Source organism: Tursiops truncatus, chromosome 20, assembly GCF_011762595.2.
Source record: "Tursiops truncatus isolate mTurTru1 chromosome 20, mTurTru1.mat.Y, whole genome shotgun sequence".
NCBI lineage: Eukaryota > Metazoa > Chordata > Mammalia > Artiodactyla > Delphinidae > Tursiops > Tursiops truncatus.
Window position 1 is genome coordinate 26,960,171 of NC_047053.1, and position 27,822 is coordinate 26,987,992.

General features: G+C 39.1%; 1 protein-coding gene and 1 non-coding gene across 8 annotated transcripts; one reads left to right on the top strand and one right to left on the bottom strand.

Moving 5' to 3' along the window:
- On the top strand, window positions 1-25,135 carry DGKE (diacylglycerol kinase epsilon). Of its 7 annotated transcripts, none has more exons than XM_019945478.3 (13): window positions 20-636; window positions 901-1,377; window positions 8,831-8,990; window positions 10,769-10,888; window positions 12,936-13,079; window positions 13,324-13,481; window positions 13,859-13,910; window positions 14,996-15,109; window positions 16,154-16,225; window positions 18,896-19,023; window positions 19,240-19,351; window positions 19,732-19,907; window positions 20,589-25,135. In XM_019945478.3, exons 2-13 carry the CDS (start codon window positions 923-925, stop codon window positions 20,614-20,616), a joined length of 1,719 nt encoding a protein of 572 aa, XP_019801037.1. In that variant the 5' UTR covers window positions 20-636; window positions 901-922; the 3' UTR covers window positions 20,617-25,135. The 7 variants fall into 7 exon arrangements, 6 of the variants coding, with proteins under 6 accessions (XP_019801040.1, XP_019801037.1, XP_019801038.1 ...); XM_019945479.3 differs by having other exon boundaries at window positions 20-358; XM_019945477.3 differs by having other exon boundaries at window positions 21-1,377.
- TRNAE-CUC (transfer RNA glutamic acid (anticodon CUC)) lies at window positions 3,171-3,243 on the bottom strand. The gene has a single exon. It is a non-coding gene; the product is annotated as a tRNA-Glu (tRNA).
- Window positions 25,136-27,822: the final 2,687 nt, after the last annotated feature.

Sequence of the window (27,822 nt, forward strand, 5' to 3'; positions counted from 1 at the left end):
ACTCTCGCTGATTACACACTCAGAAGACTCAACCATCCATCCTCTCTAACGCCCCCACCTAATTGTTACTCCGCCCACTGTTCTCCCTAAGCCACGCCCACGGGGGCCGCCCTTCCCATCCTGCTCCTCCTCCCCCTCCCCAAGGCCCTGCCGCCGCAGGCCTCTCGGCCTTCCGGTCGCATATTACACTCAGTCCAGCCGCCGAGCTCTAGCCGCAGGCCCCGCCCTCGCCCGCGGCTCCAGTGGACCCGGGCAGCTCCAGTGGCGTCCGCACGACCCCGCAGGCCTCCTGGTGGCGCGAGGGTGCGAGGAAGGCCCGAAACCTGGCCCCGGGAGCCGCGCCACCGCCCCAGACTAGGTAGGGCCGGAGGGGCGGCTGGGGCCGGGGCCCTGGCCCCCGAGGCCTCGCGAGAGGGGCGGGGCCGCGCGGTGGGCGGGGGCGGGCCTGAGGGAGGCCGCGCGGGCCCAGGAGCTGCAGTACGCGTATGTTTGCTGGGTGTGGGCTAATGGTTACGGGAGCCAGCAGGCTCCGTGCGGCCCACGCGCGCTGTCGCGCCCAAAGAGTGGGCGCCGCACCGGCCTTCCCGTGGGGGCAGCCTGTACATTGTGATTGCGCCTTTCCCCGTGCCGGACGAGGTGAGGAGGCGGTGGCCGGGCCCAAGGAGGAGGGAGGGGACGGAGCGTGACAGCCCTGGGCGCCGCCCCCTCGGCGCCGCAGGTCCGCGGCGCGGCCACCCGGAGGCACTGGGGTCGCGCCGCGGGGAAGACGGCGCGCGTGCCCCTCCTTGGAGAGAGCGGAGCCACCTGGGCCGACGGCGCTTTTGGGATCCCCTGAAAGGCAGGAAGGAGGGCGGGACGGGGACAGCGAGCCCGAGGTGGACCCGCCCGTGTCTCTCCTAGTTAGAAATAGACCTTGGGGAAGATGGAAGGGGAGAAGCGGCCGGCGCCTTACGAGGGCCTGTTTGCGGACGGGCACCTGGTCCTGTGGACGCTGTGCTCGGTGCTGCTGCCCGTGTTCATCACCTTCTGGTGCAGCCTCCAGCGGTCGCGCCGGCAGCTGCACCGCAGGGACATCTTCCGCAAGAGCAAGCATGGGTGGCGCGACACGGACCTGTTCAGCCATCCCACCTACTGCTGCGTGTGCGCGCAGCACATCCTGCAGGGCGCCTTCTGCGACTGCTGCGGGCTGCGCGTGGACGAGGGCTGCCTCAAGAAGGCCGACAAGCGCTTTCACTGCAAGGAGATCATGCTCAAGAATGACAGCAAGGCCTTGGACGCCATGCACCACCACTGGATCCGGGGCAACGTGCCCCTGTGCAGTTACTGTGTGGTTTGCAAGCAGCAATGCGGCAGTCAACCCAAGCTCTGCGATTACAGGTACGGCCTTTGTGGGTACTGATTGTCCCACAATGCTTGGAGGGAGTCAGGATTTCAAAGAGTGGGCGTAGCAGCCTGCTTTGATCTCCACAAATGGCCTCAACTGCTCACTTAGAGGACACAAGCTAATAAATAGCCCTGGTATTATATACAGTGAGGCAGCTTTGCAATAGTCATTTGCCTCGTTGATTCATCTAGCCTACACTCCTTAGCCAACTTGCCCTTTTGGGTAATAAAACTTGGCTCTTAATTTTCATCCAGAGGTCTCTAAGTGCCACATACTTTATGGCCACTGTATGTTATATTTTAGCTTTTGTTTCTATTGTTTAGCTGCATTTTGCATGAGAAAAAATGAAGTATGAACAAATTAACTTTTCCCTAAAGTCTCAAAACTGATTCATCCTGGGTGTTGTGTTATGAATGTACAATGAAAACAAGTGTCATTCCAGAGGAGCACTTTAAGTATCTTTTCTAATCTATATTCGGTGCTATAGTGAAATACACTCCAAAAGAACACTCCTTTTGCCAGATGGTGTTTCAGGACCTGTAGCATCTTAGACAAGTGACTTTGATTAATCCAAGAATATTTTAATCGCTTTTAAATACACACTGGACAACACATTTGTGTTCTTAAATGTCTGAAAATAGGTGAAGATGTCCTTTCCTCATGTTAGAGGTTGGTAATAAAAGGGGATACTGCTTTGCAGATTATCTGTTCTAACTCATTTGAGAGAATTTGATAGTTCAGAGAAATTTACTCAGTGGTAAAGCAGAACTGGCATCCTGGATTTCTAACCCCCAGTACAGGGTTAGGAATACTAACCCCTAGCCTCTTCTCTGCCTTAAGTCTGGACATCTTCATTGTGATGGGTTTTGTTTCTGACAAGTTGAAAAGTCCCTAAACATATTTAAGAACAGAAATAGAAAGCTGGCATGAGATAGCAAGTTACTTTTTTGATTATATTTTGTTTATTTTATTTAAAAATCCTTTTTTTAATTAGCATGAGCATTGTTATATCAACAATTATTTTTAAATCTTATTTTAAATAATTTTATACTTAAGATTTAGACTTTAAAAGTTACCAAAATATATACTTTAAACAACTACAGAGATTTATAACCATTTTTACTTGATATCTTTCAAATTTAGATGTCTTTTTGGCATCAGTGAGAGCTAGGTTACCAGTGTCTTTTAAAAAATTTCATAATTGTCTCCCTAGTTAAGCTTCAGTCTTGGAGAATTGGGATTAGTTGGAAAGAAGGCATGAATTGAATATTGTTTTATTTCCTTCCCTTCTTTGTGTCTGTGCAGAATTAGATTAAAATGGCTTCTATAAATATCTTAACTGCATTTCATATACTCCTTAACAAATAATTATAATGCTCTGATTCTCCAACCAAATGATCTTTCTAGAAATGCATATCTGATTGGGGTTTCTGCTCTGTTTAAAACGCTTCAATTACCCCCATCACTTAAAGTGATGGTCTTTCAGTGTTAACTCCAAGTGCTTAACGTGGTATACAAGGTCCTCGTGCTCTCTGGACCCTGCTTGCCTGTCTAGTCTTATCTACCACCATCTGCATTAAACTTTATGCACCAGCAACATCAGGCTGGTTGTGGTTTCCTTTAAATACCCTTTTCATACTACCCTTTTTTTCCTCAAGGCTTAAGTATCCTCCTCCTGGCTAGCTTCTAGGCATCCTTCAAAGATTTTTTTTTTTTAATTTATTTGGCTGCGCTGTGTCTTAGTTGCAGCATGCGGGAACTTTTAGTTGCGGCATGCAGGATCTAGTTCCCTGACCAGGGGTCGAACCCTGGCCCCCTGCATTGAGAGTGCAGAGTCTTAACCACTGGACCACCAGGGAAGTCCCTCTAGGCATCCTAATGACTCATCTTGTGCCCTTTACTCCAGGAACACTTCCCTAATCTACTCACCCCTGCCCCCAATTTTTCCTTCTTAATGATGACATCATATCCTATATCTCAGTAGTTCTCAAAGTAAGGTCCCCAGACCAGCAGCATCAGTATCACTTGGAAACTTGTTACAAATGCAAATTCTAACACAGATTTAGATTTACACACTAAATAAAATATTTGTATTTAATACAAAATAAAATGTTTACAATATTTGAGACATACTTAGACCAAAAATTGTTTGTTGTTTATCTGTAATTCACATTTAACTGAGCATCTTCTATTTTTCCTGGCAGTGTTAGCCCCAGTCCAGACACACTGAATCAGAAACTTGGGCTGGCAACCAACAATCTTCGTCTAACAGGCCCTGCAGATAATTCTAAAGTTTAAGAACCACTGCTATATTTATGTACTTCTTAAACATGAGCCTCTGTCCTTAATTTTGTGTTCCCTCCTTTGAGCACAGTGAACATGGCAGTGATAGGTCTCCTTTTCTGCCTTAGCTTGTTCTTACTGGTTACTGAGCAGTCTGTTCCCAGCATGCTGGAACTCCTCACCCATGGTAAAAATGGTTCCTGTATAATTTAGGAAGTGTTTATCATTCCCAGGAGAAGAGAGCACAGTGTCCTGAAGTAGTATGTATTTTATAATATTCTGATTTATTTTAGCAGATAATTTTATGCAGGATTACAGTCTGCTGTGACCTTCTGTAGGAATGAGATATTTTGGAAAAAGGAACAGAATAAATATTTACAACCTTTAAACACAGACCAGACTGTCCCTCTCTGGATTTTATCCAGCCCTGGGGAGGGCACCTTCTGTGTCTGCGTCACATTCTTGAGAAGTCTAAGATTTCAAGTGAACTGTGAAGACTGTTCAACAAGGTCGCATTTTGAAGGGCCATATGACAGGTGGTAACTGATTTTAAAGGCTACAGAATAAGTGACAAAGGACTTTTAATTTATACTCACTGTCGTTATTTAGTTTTCACATATTAAGCATATATTTTGTGCCAGGCACTGTGCTGGATCCTATTTTCCCTGTAGGCTTCTTTCTTTTCTGTGTTTTCCTGCCTCTGCCCCAACCACGGCAGAGTATGTCTGCACCTAGTATCATCTTATCACTGCTCCCCACACTTCTTTTGTTTCTTCTAACCTCTATTCTGACTAAAATAGGAAATCAGGTTCTATTTTTAAGTATTCATTATGTTTATTGTGTAAACCTTTGTTCCTTATAGTGTTCTGTCTCTCATTAAGAAAACTTTTTGGTTTATATTGTATTTTTATTTATAAAAACCTTTATAAAACGCTTTTTTATTTATTAAAAAACCTTTTATTTATAAGGCCTTTTCTTCATTACACCCCCCTCCACACACACACACACACACACACACACACACACACACACACACACACACACAGTGATTAATAAAACAGGCTTCTGACTCTTGGAAGGTAATTACATTGGCAGCTTTACTCTAGGCTTTGATCTTAAACTTTATGATTCTGGATTCTAATGTTTATTCATTTCATTAATTATCCGAAACAATGAAAGGGTACCAAATTATCTTCTGGAGCAGAGGTGAGCATACTTTTTCTATAAAGAGCCAAACTAAGTATTTCAGGCTTTGCAGACCATATGGTCTGTTATAATTACTTCACTCTACCGTCCATCATAGTACAAAACTAGCAACAGACAGCACATAAATGAATGGCGTAGCTATATTCCAATAAAACTTATTCACAGAATTAGGAGGCAGATGTATTTGTAGTTTGCCAACCCCATTCTAGTGTGAATTTCATAGATGACCATCTCAGCTCCGCATATAATTCTGTTGCCTCTTCTAGCATACTAAAGAAGAGAGCTATTGTGAACAGGTAACTTTAGAGAAGACTTTTTTTTTTTTTTAATAAAACAGTCATACCCCTGCACAAGAATGGCACATAGGGTAATGTTCTGTGTCTTCATAAGGATAAGTTACATAATTATGTTTACTTGTCAGAACTCAGCAGATGTACATATTTGTACATTTCATCATATATAAATTTTACATTGAAAGAAAAAAACCTATAAACAAATACTGAACTCAAGGTAATGATATGCCTGCTTGCTGAGGTGTTTAAGAGATATTCTAATGTCTGCGATTTATGTTCAATGCACCAAAAATAAGATAGATTAATGGATAGATAGAAATGAAACAAAGCAGTTACAGTTAATATATTAATGTTGGAATATAGGTGGTGGGCTTACCTGTGTTCCTGTAAAAAAAATTTTTTTAATGCAGAAACACTTAAAAAAGCAAGGAACTAATAAGAACCTACTGTATAGCACAGGGAACTCCACTCAGTACTACTCTGTAATGGCCTATATGGGAAAAGAATCTAAAAAAGAGTGGATATATGTATAACTGATTCACTTTGCTGTACACCTGAAACTAACACAACATTGGAAATCAACTATACTCCAATAAAAATTAAAGTGTGTGTGTGTGTGTGTGTGTGTGTGTGTGTGTGTGTATAAAAGCAAGGAGACTATCATTGTGTTTTGGAAATACTTGCTGAAGTATTGAAAGGTCAAATCTCATAATGTCCATAATTTACTTTCAAATGATTTAGCAAAATATGAGTTTATTTTGAAAGAGAGAAAGAAAATGTGGGAGAAAATGTTACTTAAGAATCAGAGTTAAGGGTTGGTTTAAGGGTATTCATTTTGCTATTCTTTTGACTTCTGTGTAGGTTTAAAAATTTTCAAAATAAAAAGTTGGGGAAAGAATAAAGATCATAAACAATCACTCAAAGACATGACTGCTAAAACTAACTAAGTATCAAGACATTATTAGTAATGTCTTATTTTCCCATCAGGTTTGAAATCTAGGTCAAATAAAATACCAATTACAAAATTTATATCGAGAACAGGTCTCGATTTTGATTGTGGTATTTCTCAGGAAAAATATAAAGCTGAATAAGGAGTAAGTATTTTGGCTTTACCTTTACAGAGCAAAGGCTGATAATAGCCATCACCTTGGTTAAGAGTCTTTTCTGAAATTTATGAGAACTTATTAAATGATAAAGGTGTCACAAATCAGTGGGATAGAAAAGATTACTTTATAAATCATTCTAGGACATGTGCTCTTTGAGGAAATAAAAGTTGACTCTTCATATCACACTCTATACCAAAATAAACTCCAGATGGATTGAAGCAGGAGTTCTTAGTTCATAGATAGATAAGGTTCCAGGAAGCCTGACACTTTCATGAGATTCTCAGTGGAATCTGTAGCCCCAGAAGGTTAAGAAGCACTGAATTAAAGGCATAAATATGAAAACAAGTGTGAGGGGGGAATAGCTATAGGCAAATATCTAATTTGGAAAGGTAAAGGACTTCAGAGCATGAAAGCATTTAAATAAACCACAAAGGGAAGTACAGATCTGTCTAGCAAAAAATAAACTAAAGTACATTAAAAGGTAAATTTAAGAGAAAACTGAAATGTTTGCAATAACTATGACAGAAAAGAAGTTGATATCCTATATAAATTAAAAGTACATGCAGTTATTAAAACCTAGTAAAAGATGAATATAGACCATGAATCAATTCACAAAAAATTATGATATATCCATGTGATATGATATTAATATTCTTAACAAACCATGTTTTTTAAAAAATACTTAATGGCATAGGACAGAATTCATGATACAATTTCCAAAGAAAAGTACGGTCCAGATATATATATAAAAATACATCATATCCCTAACCTGAAAAATAAACATATAGGGACTGTAAAACTGAGAATAAATACATCAAAAAGTTAAGAGTAACTATCTCTGGATGACTTTTATGTCTTTCTGTATTTTCTAAATTCTAAAGCATAAGCCAATATCATCTAAAATGCAGTTTTAAAAATTTATACAAGTAGTTCATGAATACATACTGGTGTTTAGAAACTCAAGCAATACCAAAGAACATAGAGTAAAAAGAGAATGTTCTTCTCATCCCTCGGTCCCATTTTTCTTCCCAGAGGAAACCATTGTGAAATAATTCAGTGGGTTTCCTTTCAGGTTATTTTCAGTAATAATATACTAGTTTAAAGTTAACCGTAGAGCGGTAGGTGGAGGTGGTATACTTTGGCTGCATTAGCAGTCTGTCGTTGTTTCTCAAGCTTAGGTTGAAAACAAGTGTTAACAGGGTTATCATGCAAGTTAATTTACAGTTTTCCCTTTAACAGATCCTGCAGATAATTGTAATTTGGGCAGTAAATAGGATTCTTGGGTTAATAGCAGTAATTACTTGATAAAACTGAACATCCAGCTGAAAAAAAAACTTTAAAATAGAAGTCCAAGAGAGTTGACCTTGGGGTGAAAGAGTTTTTATCCTCTTTTTATTTTTAATTTATTTATTTAATTATAACCATTGTTTTCTGTTGACCTGTTTTTGTCTGTACAGTCAGATTTGCCTTATCTGTGAGTGGATTAAATACTTAGTAGATTAATAATAGAAACCCAGGACCTTTGCCAGTACTATTCTCTGCTTGTTTCATGCACACATTCAAATGTAGAGGCAAATTAGAACATAAATATCTGTCTGTACTTCAGATGCAAACATATAGATTAGTTTCATATTAACTGCCAATAAGAAGTTGACTATTTTACTATATTTGCTAAAGTGTTCACAGATGGTTATAAGTCAGGCGGTTTTCACACTGGACCCTGAGGAACTCTTTTAAGGACCCAGGCCAATGGGGCATTTAAGCTAAAGGCCTTTACGCCTCACGAACCTACTCCAGCCAAAGCACAAATCGATAGTACACAAAACCATTGTTCTAGACCAGCTTTGTTTATGTGGATTATATCTACTAATATTTACCACGTTGTAAATTAAAACTGAGAAATTGTTTAAATATTCATTTTAAAAATAACAATAATGGTAACAAAATATTTTTGTGAAAATTTAGTGAGAAGATTGGCATCGTTTTACTTTTTTGGTACATTTCTTTGGTGTGGAAGTCAGCTAGCGCCTCCTGTCTACTTCTGCATTCAGTCTGTTGATTTAGCACATATCATATAGCTTCCGGAAAACTCCACCGTATATTTTGGATAGAATGAAGGTGAAATAACATATTATTATTCAAATGATTTTAACCTCAGAGACACCCTGAAAGGATCTTCCCCAGACCGCACTTTAAGAACCACTGTTAGATTAAACTGTCAAGTATGCTCAAAGTTTATTGTTCTAGGGACTTCCCTGGTGGTCCAGTGGTTATGACTCTGCACTTCTACTGCAGGGGGCACGGTTTTGATCCCTGGTCAGGGAACTAAGATCCCACATGCCGCATGGCCTCCCCCAATAAAAAAGGGCATTAAAAAAAAAGTTCATTGCTCTATTTTCACTGTGCAGATACAATTATAAGTTTTTTATTTGCCAGATTTTTTCATTGGTGATGAAATTACTATTTCAGTTTTTTTTTTTGACAAAAATGATTGGTTTGCAGATGAGTAAGATTGTGGTTTAAAGTTAATTATTGTCTTTGTTTTTTCCTTCCCTCAGGTGCATTTGGTGTCAGAAAACAGTACATGATGAGTGTATGAAAAATAGCTTAAAGAATGAACAGTGTGATTTTGGAGAATTCAAAAACCTCATCATTCCACCAAGTTATTTAACCTCCATTAATCAGATGCGTAAAGACAAAAAAACAGATTATGCAATGGTAATCAGCGTTTACTTTTCCTTATGTAACTGATTTCCAAAAAGTTATTTAAGTCAGTGTATGAAACACAGCTGTGTGTGTGAGAAGACTCATTATGGTAAGCCATAATGCCCTACCCACTTGCTAAAGATGTGCCGCAAATTTTGGCGCTCGAGTTCTTTCAGGTCTGAAGGGAAATTGGAATATGTTATATTAGTGGATCCTAAATCACTGAGTCCAAATCACTTGAGGAGCTTTTTAAAAATACAGACTTCTGAGCCCACCTCCATCACCATGTTTGATTTAGTAGATCTAGGGTAAGTCCCAGGAATCTGTATTTTGTTTAAGTCCTCAGATGATTCTGACGAACAGTCGGATTTGGGATTCATGATTATTGTCAGTGAAAACAGATTTTCCTCACACGTTGTTCTAAAAGAATTTTTTCGTTTGGAACCTCACGTAGGGGCCTGGAGATAAGTTTATGTTGCGCGTCAGATGCTCCCACAGATAATGGTGAGCATTAAAGCTGTTGACAATACTTGGCAGTATGTATGTGTATGAAAATTGGTACAAACATCTTTCAGTCTTCATGTAGTTCTGAAGGAAAAACTGTAAAATCTGCAATTATTTCCTGCTTGAATGTCCCAAAGTAGTTAAACTCTTTCATTCTAAAACTAAATTGTGTTTTTTCCAAGTTCGGATTTTATATCTTAAATGTCATCTTTGTCGATATTCCTGCAAAAGAAAGAGGGATGTTAAAATTTAAAACATGTTTAATGTTGTTGTGATACTTTTTTTTAAATGGACAACACTTACGTATCTGAATTCAGTCTGAGATCATAGGGGATGAGAATCACTAAGTAAAACCGTGGAACATCTTCATTAATGTTATATCCACAAGGAGAAGGGGAGAGGAAAGAAGTGGTTAGATTAGAGAAACATTAATTTCATTTGACTTTGGGCTTTGTACAGTTCTGGATTCTTGAATCTATTTCTGAATATCCCATTAAAAAAAAAAAAAAGCTTGAAAATTAGAATTCATCCAGAAAAGGACAGTCAGGGTTAAGAGAGCAGAGAAGATCAATGTCCATTCTATGAAGGGTTGAAACGTGTTGCCTGGGAGACAAGACTAATAAACAATATAATGCTTAAGGTGTTTGAACACAACAGTTATATGGAAGAACAAATGAAATTATTCCTTGCCTCAGGAATCAAAAGTAGAACAATGGGGCTTCCCTGGTGGCGCAGTGGTTGAGAGTCCCCCTGCTGATATGGGGGACACGGGTTCGTGCCCCGGTCCAGGAGGATCCCACATGCCGCGGAGCAGCTGGGCCCGTGAGCCATGGCCGCTGAGCCTGCGCGTCCGGAGCCTGTGCTCCGCAACGGGAGAGGCCACAACAGTGAGAGGCCCACGTACCGCAAAAAAAAAAAAAAAAGTAGAACAATTAAAGTTATTGAAAGACAGATTTTTAACTCAATTTAAGTCAGAACTTTCTAATAATTTGATTTAGTAGTGGAATGGGCCGCCTTGTTAGTGAATTCCTTCTTACATGAGTATCCAAGTATATACTGGATGACTTATCTAGAATAATGTAGAAGAGAATTATATATTAAGCAGAAATTAGTTCATTTCTAAGGAACTTTTCCATTCTTAGAATTCTTTGATTTTTATATTGTATCGATTGGGATAGTTGTTCTCTCAGCAAATTTACAGCACTGTTGTTATTAAGAAATGAAAAAACTTATTGCTCACCATCTTTGAGATATTAAGGTCTTTTCACTCACATTAATTTTTTTAGCTAGCATCTAAGCTTGGAAAGCAGTGGACTCCATTAATAATCCTGGCCAACTCTCGTAGTGGAACTAATATGGGAGAAGGACTGCTGGGAGAATTCAGGATCCTCCTCAATCCCGTACAGGTAACCAAAGAGAAAACCTTCCTTTCTGTATTAAACTTTTCATTTTTAGTTTTACATTTTCCGTAAATTGTAATGGCTGTTAATGCTTGAAACCAGTAATCATCTGATTGTAGGGAAGAATAATAATTATGAAAGTATTGAGCCATTCACATATGTGGAGAAAGAGGGGTTCTCATGGTGGGGATGTAAAATGCTGCAGCAACTTTAGAAAACACTTGGACAATTTCTTAAAAAGTCAAACAGGGACTTCCCTGGTGGTCCAGTGGCTAAGGCTCCATGCTCCCGGTGTAGGTGGCCCAGGTTCGATCCCTGGTCAGGGAACTAGATCCCACATGCCACAGCTGAAAGATCCCACACACCGCAACTAAAGATCCAACAACGCCGTAATGAAGATCCTGCATGTGGCAGCGAAGATCCCGCGTGCCACAGCTAAGACCCAGCGCAGCCAAATAAATAAATAGATATTTTTTTAAAACAAGAAAGTCAAACATAAATTTACCGTACCCCCTAGAACTTCTAGGAATCTACCCAAGGGAAACAAAAACATATATCCCACGAACACTTTTATGCAAATGTTCATAGCACCATAATTCATAATAGCCAGAAAGTGAAAATACCCCACTGTCCATCAGTCGGTGGCTGGATAAAACAAAATGTGATATACCCATATGAATGGAATATTCAGTGATAAAAAGGAACTACTGATACATACATACATACTACAATAAATGAACCTCAAAAACATGCTGAGTGAAAGAAGCCCAATGCAGGGGACCCATATTGTATGATTCCATTTATATGACATGTTCAGAAAGGGTAAATCTATAGAAACAGTAAAACAGTGATTGCTGGAAACTGGGAGTAATTGCACACCAACATTTTTAAATGTAAGAATAAAAGACTCAGACCATTAAGATTGAGCTGACATGCTAGCGGCTTCTATTTTGAAAAACTAAACAACTCATTGTGCAACAATCATAAATGCAGTAACTTTTCTTTCTAATTTGTAATTTTCCCTTTCAACATTACACAACTTAAGGAAATATAAAAATAATTTTAAAAGGAAAGAGAAAGGGGAGTTCCCTGGCTGTCCATTGGTTAGGACTCGGCACTTTCACTGCCGTGGCCTGGGGTTCAGTCCCTGTTCAGGGAACTAAGATCCTGCAAGTCACGTGGCGCAGCCAAAATAAATAAATGAATAAAATTTTAAAGTAAAAGGAAAGAAAATCACCTGCATTATCTCCACACAAATACATCAGTTGTTTTCAGTTGTCCATGTTCTTTCCATGAATTGTCTGTGCATTTACATATTAGCATTTTGTAACAATAATCTAGGTGGAAGTTTACATTCTGTTTTCTTTACCTAAAAGTATATTTTTCCGTGTTGCAACATAGTCCTCATAATTATGTATGAAATGACTAAGAAATAATCAAATAATCAAATAATCAAAATAGTGTGCCATTATAAATAATGCCACACTAAATATCTTTACACACGGGGCATTTTTGTCTTTTGAAATATTTTCCTAGATCATTTACAGAATTATAGGTATCAAGGATCCTTTCACCTTTATGTCATTTTATGCATATTGCAGAATTGTTTTCCAGAAATTGGTACTAACTTGCACTAGTAATGGAGTTTTTGAATCCAGTATAAAATATGAAGCACTAGTTAAAGGTGAACTTAGCACAGCCTGGTTTTATGTGAACAGCAAAGAGGCAGTATTGTATAATGGATAAACTACAGGATTGAATTTGTATGTTAGCACCTAATTATCAGAGGAAGCGTAGGCAAGTTATTTAACCTTCCTGTGCCTCCATTTCCTGGACAGTAGAATGAGGTTTACTCGTGCTTTGTAGGGTCAGCATTGGGATGATCCACAGTGAATGTAGTCTGGCATAGTGCCTGGCATATTGTTAAAGATAAACGCGTTGTAGCCAGCATTGTTATTTATGCATATCTATGTACTCATCTAGAAGGAAATTATCCTCACAGATGGATGACAGTGTTGGATAAAATAATTTTTTCCTTTTCTTTCACGTCTAGGTTTTTGATGTTACTAAAACTCCCCCTGTCAAAGCCCTGCAACTTTGTACTCTTCTTCCCTATTACTCAGCTCGAGTCCTTGTTTGTGGAGGGGATGGGACTGTGGGCTGGGTCCTGGATGCAGTTGATGAAATGAAGATTAAGGTATCCATCTTTAAGACCTACTTGCCTTTCACAGAAGCACTTCTAAGATAACTATACAGTATTTGTGCTTATATTTTTAATTATGCAGATGAATATTAGAAGACATTGCCAATTTTAAATATTGTGATTGAGCAGTTATTATTATATTTGTATCTTTATTGCTTTGGCTTTAAATTTTACCAAATACTATTACCCTACAAATAGTCTGAAGAGAAAAATCAAAAATATATCTTCTATATTGTAGGGACAAGAGAAATACATTCCACAAGTTGCAGTCTTGCCTCTGGGAACAGGCAACGATCTATCTAATACCTTGGGTTGGGGTACAGGCTATGCGGGAGAAATCCCAGTTGCACAAGTCTTAAGAAACGTGATGGAAGCAGATGGAGTTAAACTAGATAGGTAAGTTATACTTCCCCCCAAAAGTAGATTTCTTGAGCTTTGGGAATATTGTTTGGATTATAAATGAAAACTTGTATAGTTATAAAGTTAAATGTAATTTAAATGTAAAAAACTATGTTAGTTGTACTTATACATGGATACTGGTGTTTTATTTTGTTGCTGTATATTTTGTTGTTATGTAAGGACTGAAGTCATAAATTAGGCTGAGTACTCATTTCAAAACTTACATACTCACTTAAATGTGCTTATTTCTCCAAATGCTATTTTAATAGAACAACCTCGTCTACCAGGTGTCCAGAGTTGATTGGTAATAATTATAGTTAACTGGCAGTTAATTTGGTAATAATTACTGATTCTTTTTTTAACTTCCGTTTTAGATGGAAAGTTCAAGTAACAAATAAAGGATACTACAACTTAAGAAAACTCAAGGTATGTTTTTAGGGCTGCAGTTTCGAGTGGTCTCAACAAGCATGATGGAGTGCTTCCATTGTGGTGCTGTGATGGGACACAGCGACAGGTCCTTATCTCTAGGGAGCTGGTTATGAAATAGGCTGGGGGTGTGCCTGGTTCCACCCTGGTAGATCAGGCTGGAAATATTTCAGGGGAAGTGACCTGGGAGTTGGTCCTTAAAATTCAAATACAATTTAGATCAACAGAGAAAGGAACAAAAGGCTTCCCAGGTAGAGGAAATAGAGACGAGAGGGTGCACATCATGGTTAGTAAATAGCAATACAGAGATAGCAGATCTGTATTTTTAAAAAGATACTCTGGAGATAGTGTGAAAATAGCTTAGAAACCTGCACTATGACCCAAAACAAGGGCATCTTCGGATGAGGACAATTCAGAGACGCTTTAGAGGTGGAATTGATCAAGACTTGGCGGCTGATTGGTATCAGGGGAAGCGAGAAAAAACGTTACTGCCAGATTTCTAGTTTTTATGACGGGATGTATAGAAGTGACGTTAACCAGGATAAGAAAAATAGAGTTTCAGGTTTGAATAGGAAGAAAATGCATTAAGATTTTGGGCATGTCACCCTTGAGTCTGTGGCCCACTGAACAAGAAGTCAGAAATGCAAGCTTATTGCTCAGGAAGAAGATTAAGTGCAGCTAGGTTGAGGGGATCCAGGCTGGATTGGGAAGTAAGATAAGTTAAGCGGGGATCAGTAGCCTGATTGAGACTGAAAAAGCTGAGAGCCTGAGAGTTGCAATGGAAGTAAAAAGCAAATGTAATGGGAACACAGGAGTGGAAAGCCTGGGTGCAAAGTAGAGCCATTTAGATGTAGCATATTAACCAGAAATGGAAAGTGAAATTTATATCTTATAGGATCAACCTTTGAACTGAAGCTTTATCTCTGGAAACTTCACTGGATAGCATAAAATAACTATGCAAAAAGTGAATGTAGAAAGTACTTAATTTTCATAAAGAACACAAAAACTAAGATTTACATATTTATTATATAACACAGGCTTGGATGGAAGCATAATCTGTTGCTTATTTTTACCCTTTTCCACAGGAATTCACAATGAACAACTATTTTTCTGTTGGACCTGATGCGCTTATGGCCCTCAATTTTCACGCTCATCGTGAGAAGGCACCATCTCTGTTTTCTAGCAGAATTCTTAATAAGGTGTGTTGGATAAAATAACCTTTCCTGCTTATCACCTAAGGTACAGTAAAAATCAATAGTTCAATTATATCTAGCACTCTTTCAACTAGATTGAGATAGAACTAACTTATGGAAACATTTACCTGTTCTGTTTTATGTAAGACTGTCAAATTAGATCCTTAAATGTATTAAAGTATTTCATAACCACGACCAAATTTTTTTAACTCAGAGTTGGGATGTTTTACAGCATATTTCGCTTAGATGGCAACTAAATGGAATGTATGAGAGCTTATCTTACTTAAATGGCAAGTAGCATTGGAAATAAATTTAGGCAGGATAAATTTTTGGTGAAGTCATTAATGGAAAACTAGATTCCATTGGCCTGAAAAGACTCTAAAAGGCAGATGAGGTAAGAAAAGGAGCCGTTTGTTTACCGCACTTTTAACTGGGATCATCTCTGGTTTCTAGTACAATTGATTCCTTTGGTGGAAGTTTTGTCTTGGAATCTTTTTAATGACTTTTGGTGATTGAGCAATAGGATGCAAAAAATAGATACAAAACAGTTTTGTTCCTGGTTCTGTTTTACAAATATTTCAAATTTACAAATAGCTCTCTTTTATTAATATAGTTACTAAGGCAATAAGAATTGCTGTTTATACAGTTGCTAATTAACATCTCAGTGCTTCCATCAACCTTTCTGTATTCAAAAGTGATTATAAAATGTTTGCTAGACTTACCTGTGTTACTTTCATTAAGTAATCTGAAGTACTAGGAAAAGGTGGAATTTTCTAATTTTAACACAGTATTTCTTTATAAGGTGTACCTTTTTGGATAAACTGGGAGAAAACAGCATTTAAGCACAAACCACCCCATCCTACATTCCCCTGAAAAAATGGGCTAATTAAACTCAGAAGTAATGGTGCCCCTTCTTCCATCTGTATCTAGTCCACTCTCTGGATACATGACTCAACCATCACATCAGGGAGCTTTGGTTCAGTGTCTTTTTCTTGCTTACAGGGCTTCTTAGATTGCTTTAATATCATATTTTCTGTCCATTTCTCATAGGCTGTTTACTTATTTTATGGAACCAAAGATTGTTTAGTGCAAGAATGTAAAGATTTGAATAAAAAAGTTGAGGTAAGCTTTTTTTTTTACATCTTTATTGGAGTATAATTGCTTTACAATGGTGTGTTAGTTTCAGCTTTATAACAAAGTAAATCAGTTATACATGTACATGTGTTCCCATATCTCTTCCCTCTTGCATCTCCCTCCCTCCCACCCTCCCTATCCCACCCCTCCAGGCAGTCACAAAGCACCGAGCTGATCTCCCTGTGCTGTGCGGCTGCTTCCCACTAGCTATCTAACTTACGTTTGGTAGTGTATATATGTAAGCTTTTAAACTTTTAGGTGGTCTCTGGATTATGAACTTTTTTTTAACGAAAACGCTGAACTTTCTATTAACATATTTTGCTAACACATAGGGAGTATTTGTTGTGTACCAGACACTCTACTAAGTGCTTTATACACATTTTCCCACTGAATTCTCACTACAACCTGTAAGGCAGGTACTATTATATTCCCATCTCGCAGAAAACTATTTGAAATTAAATAACTTGCCCACATTCATAAAGTGCCCAAGGATATAGGTAACCAGGATTTGAACCCGGGATTATGTAACTCCAGAGTCTGTTACATAGACAGACTCTGAACAGCGTCCATGTGAGTTCTCTGACACAGTGCCTAACTCATCATGTACTCAGAGAAAGTTTAAGTCCAAAGTTTAACTCCTATTATGGTTGTGATGTGTCTCTCTTACATACTAAAGCAAAATAGAAATGTATGAGCAATAAAGATAGGATATTCATGATTGCTTATTGCTACAGCGCCCCTGACATCACGATATGGCAAAGTTTTATATGTATTTCTTGCTTGCTTCAGAAAAGAATCTGTAATGGTTAATAGCAATGGCAAAGACATTAATACAGAGAAACCTAGAACTACTAAAATAAGTAAAAAGGGGGACTTCCTCCACAGTCCAGTGGTTAAGACTCCACACTTCCACTGCAGTGGGTGTGGGTTTGATCCCTGGTTGGGGAACCAAGATCTCACATACCATAGCTCAGCCAAAAAAAAAAAAAAAGTAAGAAGGGAAGAGCCAAACAATAAACAACTTAGGGAAAGCGTGAAAAAAGAGCCAAGAGGGAGGAGCCTGACCGTATACTCACCAAGGAAAGCTGCTGCGGTGAGGTAGACGCTGAGCTCACGGCACAGGAGGAATGGTGAGGGTTGCCATAAAAAATGTTGCCTTCTGCTTTTATCATATTTCCTTTTTCCTGGGCTTTGATAGCAGGGGTAGAGTGAAGCATACAAGGTAGCACTTTTTTTTTTTTTTGGTCTAATAGTTTATTTATACAAAAATTATTTGTGAAACCACCTACAAAATGCCAGGCACTGTTCTAGGTACTAGCTGTACAGTGATAAATCCCTCGGTCTCACTAAGTTTACAGTCTGGAGAGAAGAAAGACATTTAAATCATATTGCAATATGGCATGAGAAGTGATCTGATAAGGAAAATATGCGGTCTTAGAGGAATAGATAAGAGCAGTACATAACCCAGGGACTGGAAACTGTCTAGGGAAAGTGACTGACAAGGAAGTCTTTCTGGAAGAAGTGACAAGCTGCCGTCTGCAAATTAAATAAAACTTAGCTAAGTGAAGAGAGGTGAAAATTATTCTAGGCTTAGAACAGCATGTGTGGAGGCCCAGAGACAAGAGAGAATGTGACATATTTGAGTGTGTTCAAGCTGGACCATAGCTTGCGGGAGAGAAAGGGATAAGAGAGCTGAGGCTGGAGAGATGGACAGAGGCCAAGATCACAGAGGAACTTGTGACTTGTTAAGGAACTTGGATTTCATCATGAGCACTGAGTCAAGCCATTGAAGGGATGTAATAAGGGGATAAGTGTCAATCTAACCAATCTTTGAGAGATGAATAAGAGGACAGTAAAGCTAGAGAAACGATGGGCTGCTGGACTAGGGTACTGTCAGGAATGATGGAGAAGGATGGTTACTTAGAAGAAGCAGCATCAGTTGTTTTTAGTGATTAATTGGTATGAAGGGTAAAGGCACAGAAGTCAAAGATAATTCCCAGGTTTCTGGTTAGGCTGTGGCATTGGGGGCGGGGGAGTGCTACTCTTTCTTGGCAAAGTAGATTAGGTGCCACAGTCAGTTGGCAGTGTTTTGTGGGCAGTTAGATTTATAGATCTAGCCCAGTTCACTTTCCTGGACAAGCAAAATAGAGCCATCAGCACAGAGGTGGCAATTAGCAAGATAGAAGTGGCTCAGATTTCAATCCAGAGTGTGTAGAGAAGAGAAAGGAGCCCAGTACATAGCTATGTGGAATGCCTTCAACGTGAGGTTGGGAGTAGTGACTGAGGAGGAACATCCAGAGAAGTAGTCTGGTTCCCAGAAAGCAAAGGAGGAGAATAATTCAGGAAAAGAGGAAGGGGTCAACAGCGTGAGGTGCTATTAAAACAGCAAGTTAGATAAAACCTGAAAATATAAGGGGATTCAACAAAAAAGGATTTCTTTGATGACCTTGGTTTTAGAAATTTTCATTTGTTATAATTCATTTATTACAGTAAACATTGAACAGGTGAGAAAGGCCAGGTTACCTGGAGTGAGGAGTAGGAAGCAGTCTTCCTACCAGCTGTCACATCTTATGTGTATGAAAATGGATGGGAATTCTAAGTGAGTATGTCTGGCAGTAGCATACCCTGAAGTAACTTACTCCTTGTATTTCTTTAAAGCTAGAGCTGGATGGTGAGCGAGTAGAACTGCCGAATTTGGAAGGTATTATCGTTCTGAACATTGGCTACTGGGGCGGTGGCTGCAGACTGTGGGAAGGGATGGGAGATGAGACTTACCCTCTAGCCAGGTATGTACATTTGCAAGTGGTTTTTTAATGTCACTGGTTTCTGTCGTTCTTTGTAGACTTTTAACATTTTCCCCACAGATTTTCTTTATTGTATACCTTGTTAATATCAATACTTAATAAGTTGTTGGTCCACCTATGTTAAAAAGTAATTGTCCTACTGGGGCTGATTTTATTTTATTGCATCACATAATCCATATTTCCTTTGTCCAATTTTAGGCATGATGATGGTTTACTGGAAGTTGTTGGAGTATATGGGTCTTTCCACTGTGCTCAGATTCAAGTGAAACTGGCAAATCCTTTTCGAATAGGACAAGCACATACAGTGCGGGTAGGTGAAATATTGCTACAATGGACCAATTTGTCCATTTCTAAGCCATTGATGTGTAGGAGTAAGTATACGTGCTATACCTTGCCTTGAACCAGTATGTGGTTTACAGCCCATGCTGTTGGTCACCCTCCACCAGGGGTGAGTAGGATGGGGAGAAACAGGAAATATGACCCTCAATCCAGCTGAAGAAATGAAGTGTTCAGGGAAAAAGAATCCCTTAAACAATTGAGGAATAAAGATATATTCAGATTAGTTTTCTAAGAGTGAAATGCTAATAAATGTCCCTGAGAAGGGTTAAGGGACTTGGGGTGTTATTAAGGAAGATTTTTCTGAGCTTTTTGGGGGCTGACTGTTTTCTCGTTATTTGTCCCTAATTCTAGCTGATCTTGAAGTGCTCGATGATGCCGATGCAGGTAGATGGGGAGCCGTGGGCCCAGGGGCCCTGCACTGTCACCATAACCCACAAGACACACGCGCTGATGTTATATTTCTCTGGAGAACAAACAGATGACGACATCTCTAGTACTTCAGATCCAGAGGACACAAAGGAAACTGAGTAGGTGGAGGAGGAAAAGAGAGCTTAGTGTAGAATCCTCACAAGCAAGTAGTTACACATTCATCCAAAATAGAACTCTGTCAGCTGGTTTAGTCTTCATTTCATCAGTAGTGTAATGGGTATACATTTATGTAAATAGCATTCCAAAATCAGCCAGAGCTCCGGTTGCTTCCAAATGCCTGGTCTTTTTTCAACAAACTCTTTGATCATGTAGCACTAACTACAAGTCCCAGGACATTCCCTGAAGGCTCTGTGTTTGCGAGTTGGCTCGCTGAAGTGTGCACTCGTTCCTTATTCTTGAGCCACACAGTTGATGGACACGTACATGCAACAAGATGTGGGTGGGAAAATCATTTTCTTAATTTTTACTGTGGTGACACCATAACGTTTTAAAAATTACTTGCGTTTTTGAAAGGAGATAGTTGGTGTCAAACTGGCATGGTTCATGCTGGACATCCTCCCTGCAGCAAGCCTCTTAAGATTTCCTACAGCCCAGCACCGGGTGGATCCATAAAGATCTGTTTCCAGGAACCCCAAAAGGAGACATGTAAAAGGAAGACAACACTCAGATTTTTTATTTTAAATTTTATTTTAGGAACATTTTCAGACCCCCTAATGTTGTTTGGTTAACTCTGTTAATGACCAAGTTGAGCCGAAATTCAGCATCTTGTTTTATCCCAGTGTAGCCAGAAGAGAACCACCTAGGTGAATTGCAAAATTAACATTCAGAGCACTTTGGATTGGAAGTTACAGGTTTTGGAACTTCCCTCGTGGTCCAGTGGTTAAGACTCCACGCTTCCGTTGCAGGGGGAGTGGCCAAAAAAAGAAAAGAAAAGAAAAAGAAAGTTACAGGTTTAAAGCTGGATGGTTCACCGACTTCTCTTTTGATTAAAAGACAGTGTCAACAATTGAAAAAAATGTACTAAAGAAAATTTACCAGTCAGATTAACTGCCCAAAAATGTTCAGTGTTAATTGATAAGTTTTAAAAATTTAGTGGTCTGGTAGTATTTTGAAATATAGTAGTCTTTTATATCCAAAGTACTTAACAGAATTTCCCCTTGGGGAAGTGGATATGGAATCCTCTGCTAAAATGTTTATATCATATTTATTTTAAAATGAGAGATATATATTTTTTTACTTATTTATTTTCTTCATTGTCGTATACCTGTGTTTAGTGTTTACAATATATTGCTTTATTTAATAAGTTAAATTGATCACATGAATTCTGCTACTCACAATCAGAAGTGTAGCCTAAGTAATAGTTGAAACCCATGATTTAATTCTCGTGACAGATATATTATGTAGATATTCTCATTCTTCAGAAATATGCCGAGGGTGCCCCTCTGCTGCTCCCCAACCTACTCCCTCAGGTCCTGCCGTGGGGCCGCCCCACGGGGCCTCCAGCCTGGTGTTTTAGGACAGGTGGCCCATTTGTGGGCTTGGTGGTCTTTTATGACATTAATCTCTGAAGGATTGGAATGTATGCCCCCAAACACCGTTAGCTCCCCTTAAGGGTCTATTATGAATCTGTCATCTATTATGAATTGCCAGAAACTTAAATTTCAGTCACCTTCAGGCCCAGGCCATGTCTTGAAGGAACAACTAAGTAGTGTATACAGTAGTCAGTACATTACATCAGAATGCTTTTATTTTGCTTAAATTAACCTCTTCCATGTCTCAGTGGGAGCAGCTGAATTCTAGTATTCTTAAGATTTTGTGAGCAGAGCTGTTTCTACCTTATTCATATACCATTCATGGTAGGTTACCTATTGCGGTGGTGGGAGAGTTTGTAGATTTTCTTTCAAGGGGCTGATCATGTTTTGAGTATAATGAGCTTCATTGTTTAATTCATGGTCAAAATTGTTACAGATATCACATTTTACAAATATACTGTTAAATTCACTTTGCTTTAGGCTATATTTTATCTATAATTCATAGTGCTAATTATAGCATCAAAGTAAATATTTAATATGGGATATCAGAATTAAAATAATCAAAATAACTTATCATTTTTTAATTTTTAAAACTGTAACTATAATGTTACATTTGATTTTGAACAGATTTATATACAACACCCTCATTTATTTAAAAACAAATTGTTTTTTCAGTTTTCGTAATCCAGTGAAGTTTTTTCCCTGCTTTGACCCTTCACAAAGTTTACCTATTACTGTATTCACTCATTCAGACTTAATTTTTATTTAGGAAAGTTATTTCAGAATACCATATCATAAAACATACTATCTTATTTTTTAAAACTTCACTAACTTTTTGGGCACATTTACTCGGCATTTCAAATAAATGTGTAGGCATGTGCCTTGTTTTAAATAAGTACAATTTATAAGACTCATGTTTGCACGTTATATATTTAGAGTATATTTGTTGACATTACCAGGGATTCCACACTTTACAAAACATGATTTGCCACAGGATTTTTCTGTTCCCTTTTAAACTGTCTGGATTAAAAAAAAAAAAAAAAGTAACTTCTAAATTCTCAGGAAGAAGAGTAGTAAAGCATGTCTTCATGTCTGTTTTCAGGTTTCTCTCATCTTTTACTGTTCTAATGCATTCCTAACTCCTCGCAAACTTAGTCACTTAAATACTGAATACCTGGCAGCTCTTAGGGATCCCATAAGTAGATGGAGATAATTTTCAGTGCTTTGTTGTATTTAATAGAAATCAAACTGACTTGTGTTTTAAAATACAAGTTGTCTAATGGTAAGATTACATGATCTTAAATGTGTTTTAGGTTTTCTGCAACAATTAGCTGTGACCCCTTAATGTAGCTAATGTTTATAAAATTTTATAGTCAAAATTATTATTTTTTTTTTAGTGTGTGTCAAAAAACATGTAGTATATGTTTGCCTACTTAGAGTTGGAAAATATACTGTGACTCAGAAATTGTAAACAGTTCTTTTTGTGTAAAAATGAATACTACCAGTATGTCAAAAGAAAACTAGTGTGCATTTGTAATATAAAGTAAAATTGTATGTAATGTATATTATGGAATTTTAAATTTGCGCTCACTTAGGAAACTGTAAAGGTGGTGTTAATTTACAGATTCCTGTGGATCTGAATACGTAATTTGTAAGCTTTGTGTGGTTTTCCCCTCAAAACGATAACACTGAAACAAGAACCAGCACTTTATATTCAGACTTTTAAAAAATTCTACCTAATTTGGGACAATGGAACATAGGTAGATTTACTTTAAAAATCTAGAAATTTAAAAAGAAAAAACAGTGTTGTTACTCTATCCCAATCTGAATGAAAGTGTGTTCTCAGCAACAAGACAGAAGAGGTGGTTTTGGTTTTGCTTTTTAGAAGTATGCCCCTGCCTTTCTCAAATTTTCCCTTGAAGGCTTATCTCCTGTTTCTCCAAGTATACTCTGCAGTCTGTCCGCAGCATCAGAATCACCTCAGGAGCTGTTTGACAGTGTGGCTGCCTAAGCCCAGCAACCAGCCCTTGACTTGAGGAATTGGGGTCTCTGGAGGTGGGACCTCGGCATCTCTGGTTTCATTAACAGGCACCTCACATGCTTCTGATGCGCACTGAAATTTTAAAGTTACTCGTCTGTACCTCGTGTGTTCACCCAGGGCTTTTGCCGGCTAGATACTATGCAGAAATTTTGAAATAATTGGATGTTCTTAAATGTGTTTTTCCTTCACTCCACTAACTGCTTTCTTCCCCCAAAATCTATCTTCTAAAGGAACTCTATGAAAAATTGGTTCGTATCCTATGCAAATTGATAAACTCTGTTACATAAAAATTGGTAGCCTCAGATTTTTCTGTGGAACTATAGGTTCTGGGCTATGATCCATGGAGTCTTGGAGGACAAGCAGTGCTTCAGGGGCCAGTGGAGTGGAGCCCACTGGGGCTTCTGCTTTCTCCCCACGCCGGGGTGCTGCTTCAGATCAGATTTCAGTAGATAAAACACTTCCTTTTTTTAAGAAAATAGTTTCCACTATTTTCTTTCAAGGAGTTCGGAAGCCACTATAATGACTCTGTCACCTGGTTAATTTTCTAGTGATTTTTACATATCCAGAAACCTCGTGTTTTTTTGTAAAAAGAATATTTTGGATGTCTCAGTTGCTGCCTGGAATAGGGCCACTTGGAATATGGCTGTTTCACAAATTTTGAAGGCATTTTGTTGAATAGTAAAGCACTGACTTAGCCTCTGTTCCTTGTACTTCTAATTTTAGTAAAGTATAGAAATGGTCTGTGTATTTAATTTTAGTTACGTAAGTACACACACACACACACACACACACACACACACACACACACACACACTTACCCCCATGGCCCTGACTGTGCAGTCAGTGCATGAGGCCCACAGGTCTCAAAAAGGTGCATTCTAAGGTTCTGGAGAAAGAATCACAAAATGTCACCCTCTAATACAGAAGTTCACAGAACTTAAATGATTGAGGTTAGTCACCTACAGAAATGTCTGCAGAAACTAAGTCACCTAGAAGCTATAAATCGACGTGTACTGCTGATAGTAGACCTAGGACACTTCAGTCTCTGCAAAGATGCCCTGAGCTACCTCACCGATAAAGGAAGTGTCAAAGCAGAATGCGGCTTGCAAGATAAACTACAGGAAATCACCATCACGTGGTACTTTTTGATGACTGACTCGGAATGTGGAAAAGAGAGCTGGAAAGTTAGATTGCTTTCCTTGTTCCTCTGACATTGTCCAGGCAAAGGGACAACCTGACTGGATGAGAAGGTTGGGCTATCTGAGCAGATTCCTAGAGTAAGGAAGGGCGCTTTGTGTACTTGGGTGACAGTGGCTCCTAAGAACTTTTGTTCTCATTACTCCAGTTCTGGGCTCTGCCAGCAGTCTTCTTCTCAAATTTGATCAGCTTGAATGAGCCCAGCACATAAGTCGGCGCTCTGGTTTTAGTTCTGTTTTGTGCAAGTTTAGAGCAGCCAGATCCTTGGCCCTGATCACCTGCAGGTGAACTGACTGGATCGGCTCTGTGAACCCACAGTGTCAAGGACGCTTGTGACGGGTCCGCTCGAGCAGCCAGCTGGCCTCATGTACTTTCTCCCCCCTTGGCCTCAGTACTATGTCCCTATCACTAATTACCCTGTGTTGACTGCTTTTGTTGTGTTGGGTCTGTATTGTGGTCAATGCCTACAGACAGAGAAATGTGAATTAAAGCATTTGATACGTTGATGATGTTTGCTTGTTTTTTAATAAAATTAAAGTGCAGCACTTGAAAAGTATGATCCTGTGTTGCTTTTTTTGACACAACCATGAGAAGACGGCTTTGAGTTACTTTCACAGAAGATGGTCCTTGGCCTACAGCAGAACAGAAATTACAATGTGTGGCAAGTTCTGGGTCAGATAAGTTTGGACGGAAAGGAAAATATACATACTTAGCAACTGGCTTGTGGCAGAGTAGACCAGTAAAGGAAGTCAAGTAAATGAGGTGCATTCATCTCATTTTCAGTTGTTACAGTGGAAAGAGAAGAGAATTTATTTGAAATATCTAGGTTGAAAACCCATCCTCTACCACTGTTTAACATTAGGCAAGTTATTTGTTCTGCTTGAGCCCCCCAGTTCTTTATAAAAGTGGGAGCTATGCCAGTGGAGAGGTTGCAGACTCAGGTGCTTAGAGGAGAGAGGCAGGTGACGAAGGTGGGGGTGGTGGAACTGGGCAAACTAGAGCACCTGACCGCAGGGAAGCAGGTCCAGGAGCACAGAGCTCATCTTTCTAGGAAAGGTAGAACTGCGGGCTTTTTGTATGAAACCTAATTTTAAAGTACAGGTTGGCAGCTAATTGCCTGTAGCCTCCCACAGGCTTATATGATGATTGTAATGGGAGGGAAAAGTGAAGGCATCTTATACTTGGCAGAAACTTGCACTTCCTTCCATTTGGATTTTTAGAAAGCTTTATGGTTTAACAGCTGTGATCTGGATTTCATATGACGTTTTGTGGCAAATAACATTTTTATTCATTTCATTAGAGGAAAAAGTGCAGTCCAGCTTCATTCTGTCATGTTAGAATTGTGTTTTTACAATTTTTTTTGAAATAACTTAAAATTCACTGCTCATTTGCCTGTTTTTTTTTTTAAACAGCGCCAAGCGTAATGCACCCTTTCTTGATCATAATTTTAAACATGAGTTATCACGTTTGGCGGTGATATCTACAGAAGTTCCCAAGAAGGCTATTAACTAAATAGCCCCTGACAGTTCCATGTTCTGACTTCTTTTTTTTTTTTTTTTTTTTTCCCGTTTTGGCCGTGCCACACCCTTTGCTTAGTTCCCCAGCCAGGGATTGAAACCGGGCCATGGCAGTGAAAGTGGTGAGCCCTAACCACTGGACTACCAGGGAACACCCCATGTTTTTACTTCTTAAATTACAGCTTGGGCACTTGGGTGTTATGCTAGATGTTTTATTTACTTTTATCTCATTATAATCTACAATTTTGTGAGGTAGGCATTATGAACTCCATTTCACAGATCGGTAACTCAGGGCTGGATGTTAATCCCGGGTCCTCATCCCTGCTGCTTTTTCATCATCAACACAACCACCGCCAACAGTATAAAAAAAAGTTGAATATAGGCAGATATATCATTGTGCTGGACACTAGGAATGCTAGGGCTTATGATACAGCCTTCAACAAGGAAACTGATCACATACATGGAAGGAATTCAGAGATTAATGAACTGAAAGTGTTAAACATTGCCTATAAATAGAAATTTAATTTTTTTGGTACCGTTGTGGAACTAGAAAATGAAAACTTTTTATCACGTGTGAGTAGACAGAAGGTAAATTCATCTATGACAAAGCTGTGTACGCTGTGAGCTTCTTGAGGACAGGTTGCTCACCTTGGTCATTTTGCATTCAAATTAATGAGCATTTGCATGTCTTTTTGAAAATTCTGTTCTATGTGTTATGGAACACTTACTCTTCAGGGAATTATACTCATCCTCCAATTTCCAGCATAGGCGGGCACCCAGGAGTTTTGAACAGATGAAGTTGCTGAGGCGCTGCACTCGGAGACCAGCCCTGGCAAACAGCAGGGCTGTGTGCTGCCAGGGCCTGTGTGTGTGCTCCTACAGCATGTCTGCGTACATCTCAGGCCCCATTCCCGGGAAGTGCTCCAGCCAAGGCTCTGCCAACGGCCATCAACGGGAGCAGAATTCTTACCCCAAAATAGCCACTTTGGCATGAGTTTTAGTTTGGGCTAAAGGTAGTCAAAAACACAGTAGATTCAGGGAAAGTTCTTTACTTCCCCCTCAATTGCTTAAATTTACATTGGAAAAGAGCCCGTACCAGAAGAGAGCTGTTATCAGATATACCTCATTACCTAAGAAACATCAGCATAACAGGACAACCTTTGTTTTTCAAACACCTCCTCTAGCTTCCTAGGAATGGCCTTCCTCCCCTTTGTACCCTCAGATCCCTACCCCTTTCTTTGGCTCAGAACGTTACAGAAGTTTCAATTACATGGCTGTCCTTTGGGTCTTCATATCTTTACGGGGCTCTCACATGTACATAATTTTGTTTGTTTTCCCGTTAATCTGTCTTATATCAATTTAATTATTAGACCAACTGAAGAACCAAGAAGGAAAAATGTTCCCACCCCTACAGCCATGTTTAGACCATGTGACCATTCCTCCCTTGTAGTTGATTGGACCCAGGAAGCCCATCCACAGACCAGCAAGCAATCAGATTATCCACTGGGCTTCGTTTTCACAAAATGCTTTTGTAACCTTTAAATCTGTCCTCCTCAGAGTATGGCCCACAGACTGTTTTCTTCCAATCCACCTGGAAATAAGTACAGAAACTGAGAGTAAGAGTTTAGAAATTTGCATAGCTATTTTGTCAGTTGACTATTGGATCTAATCCTAATAAAAATGTAGCTTGTATTGTGTATGTCTCTTTATGTCATTTTTCTCTTTA

What these genes read in the sequence shown, in the direction of transcription:
- DGKE (XM_019945478.3), top strand. Translation starts at nt 923, where the DNA reads ATGGAAGGGGAGAAGCGGCCGGCGCCTTACGAGGGCCTGTTTGCGGAC. An exon ending in TTGATGAAATGAAGATTAAG is followed by an intron (nt 13,080 to 13,323) that starts GTATCCATCTTT and finishes TCTATATTGTAG; the next exon opens with GGACAAGAGAAATACATTCC. An exon ending in GAGGACACAAAGGAAACTGA is followed by an intron (nt 19,908 to 20,588) that starts GTAGGTGGAGGA and finishes GTTTTATCCCAG; the next exon opens with TGTAGCCAGAAGAGAACCAC.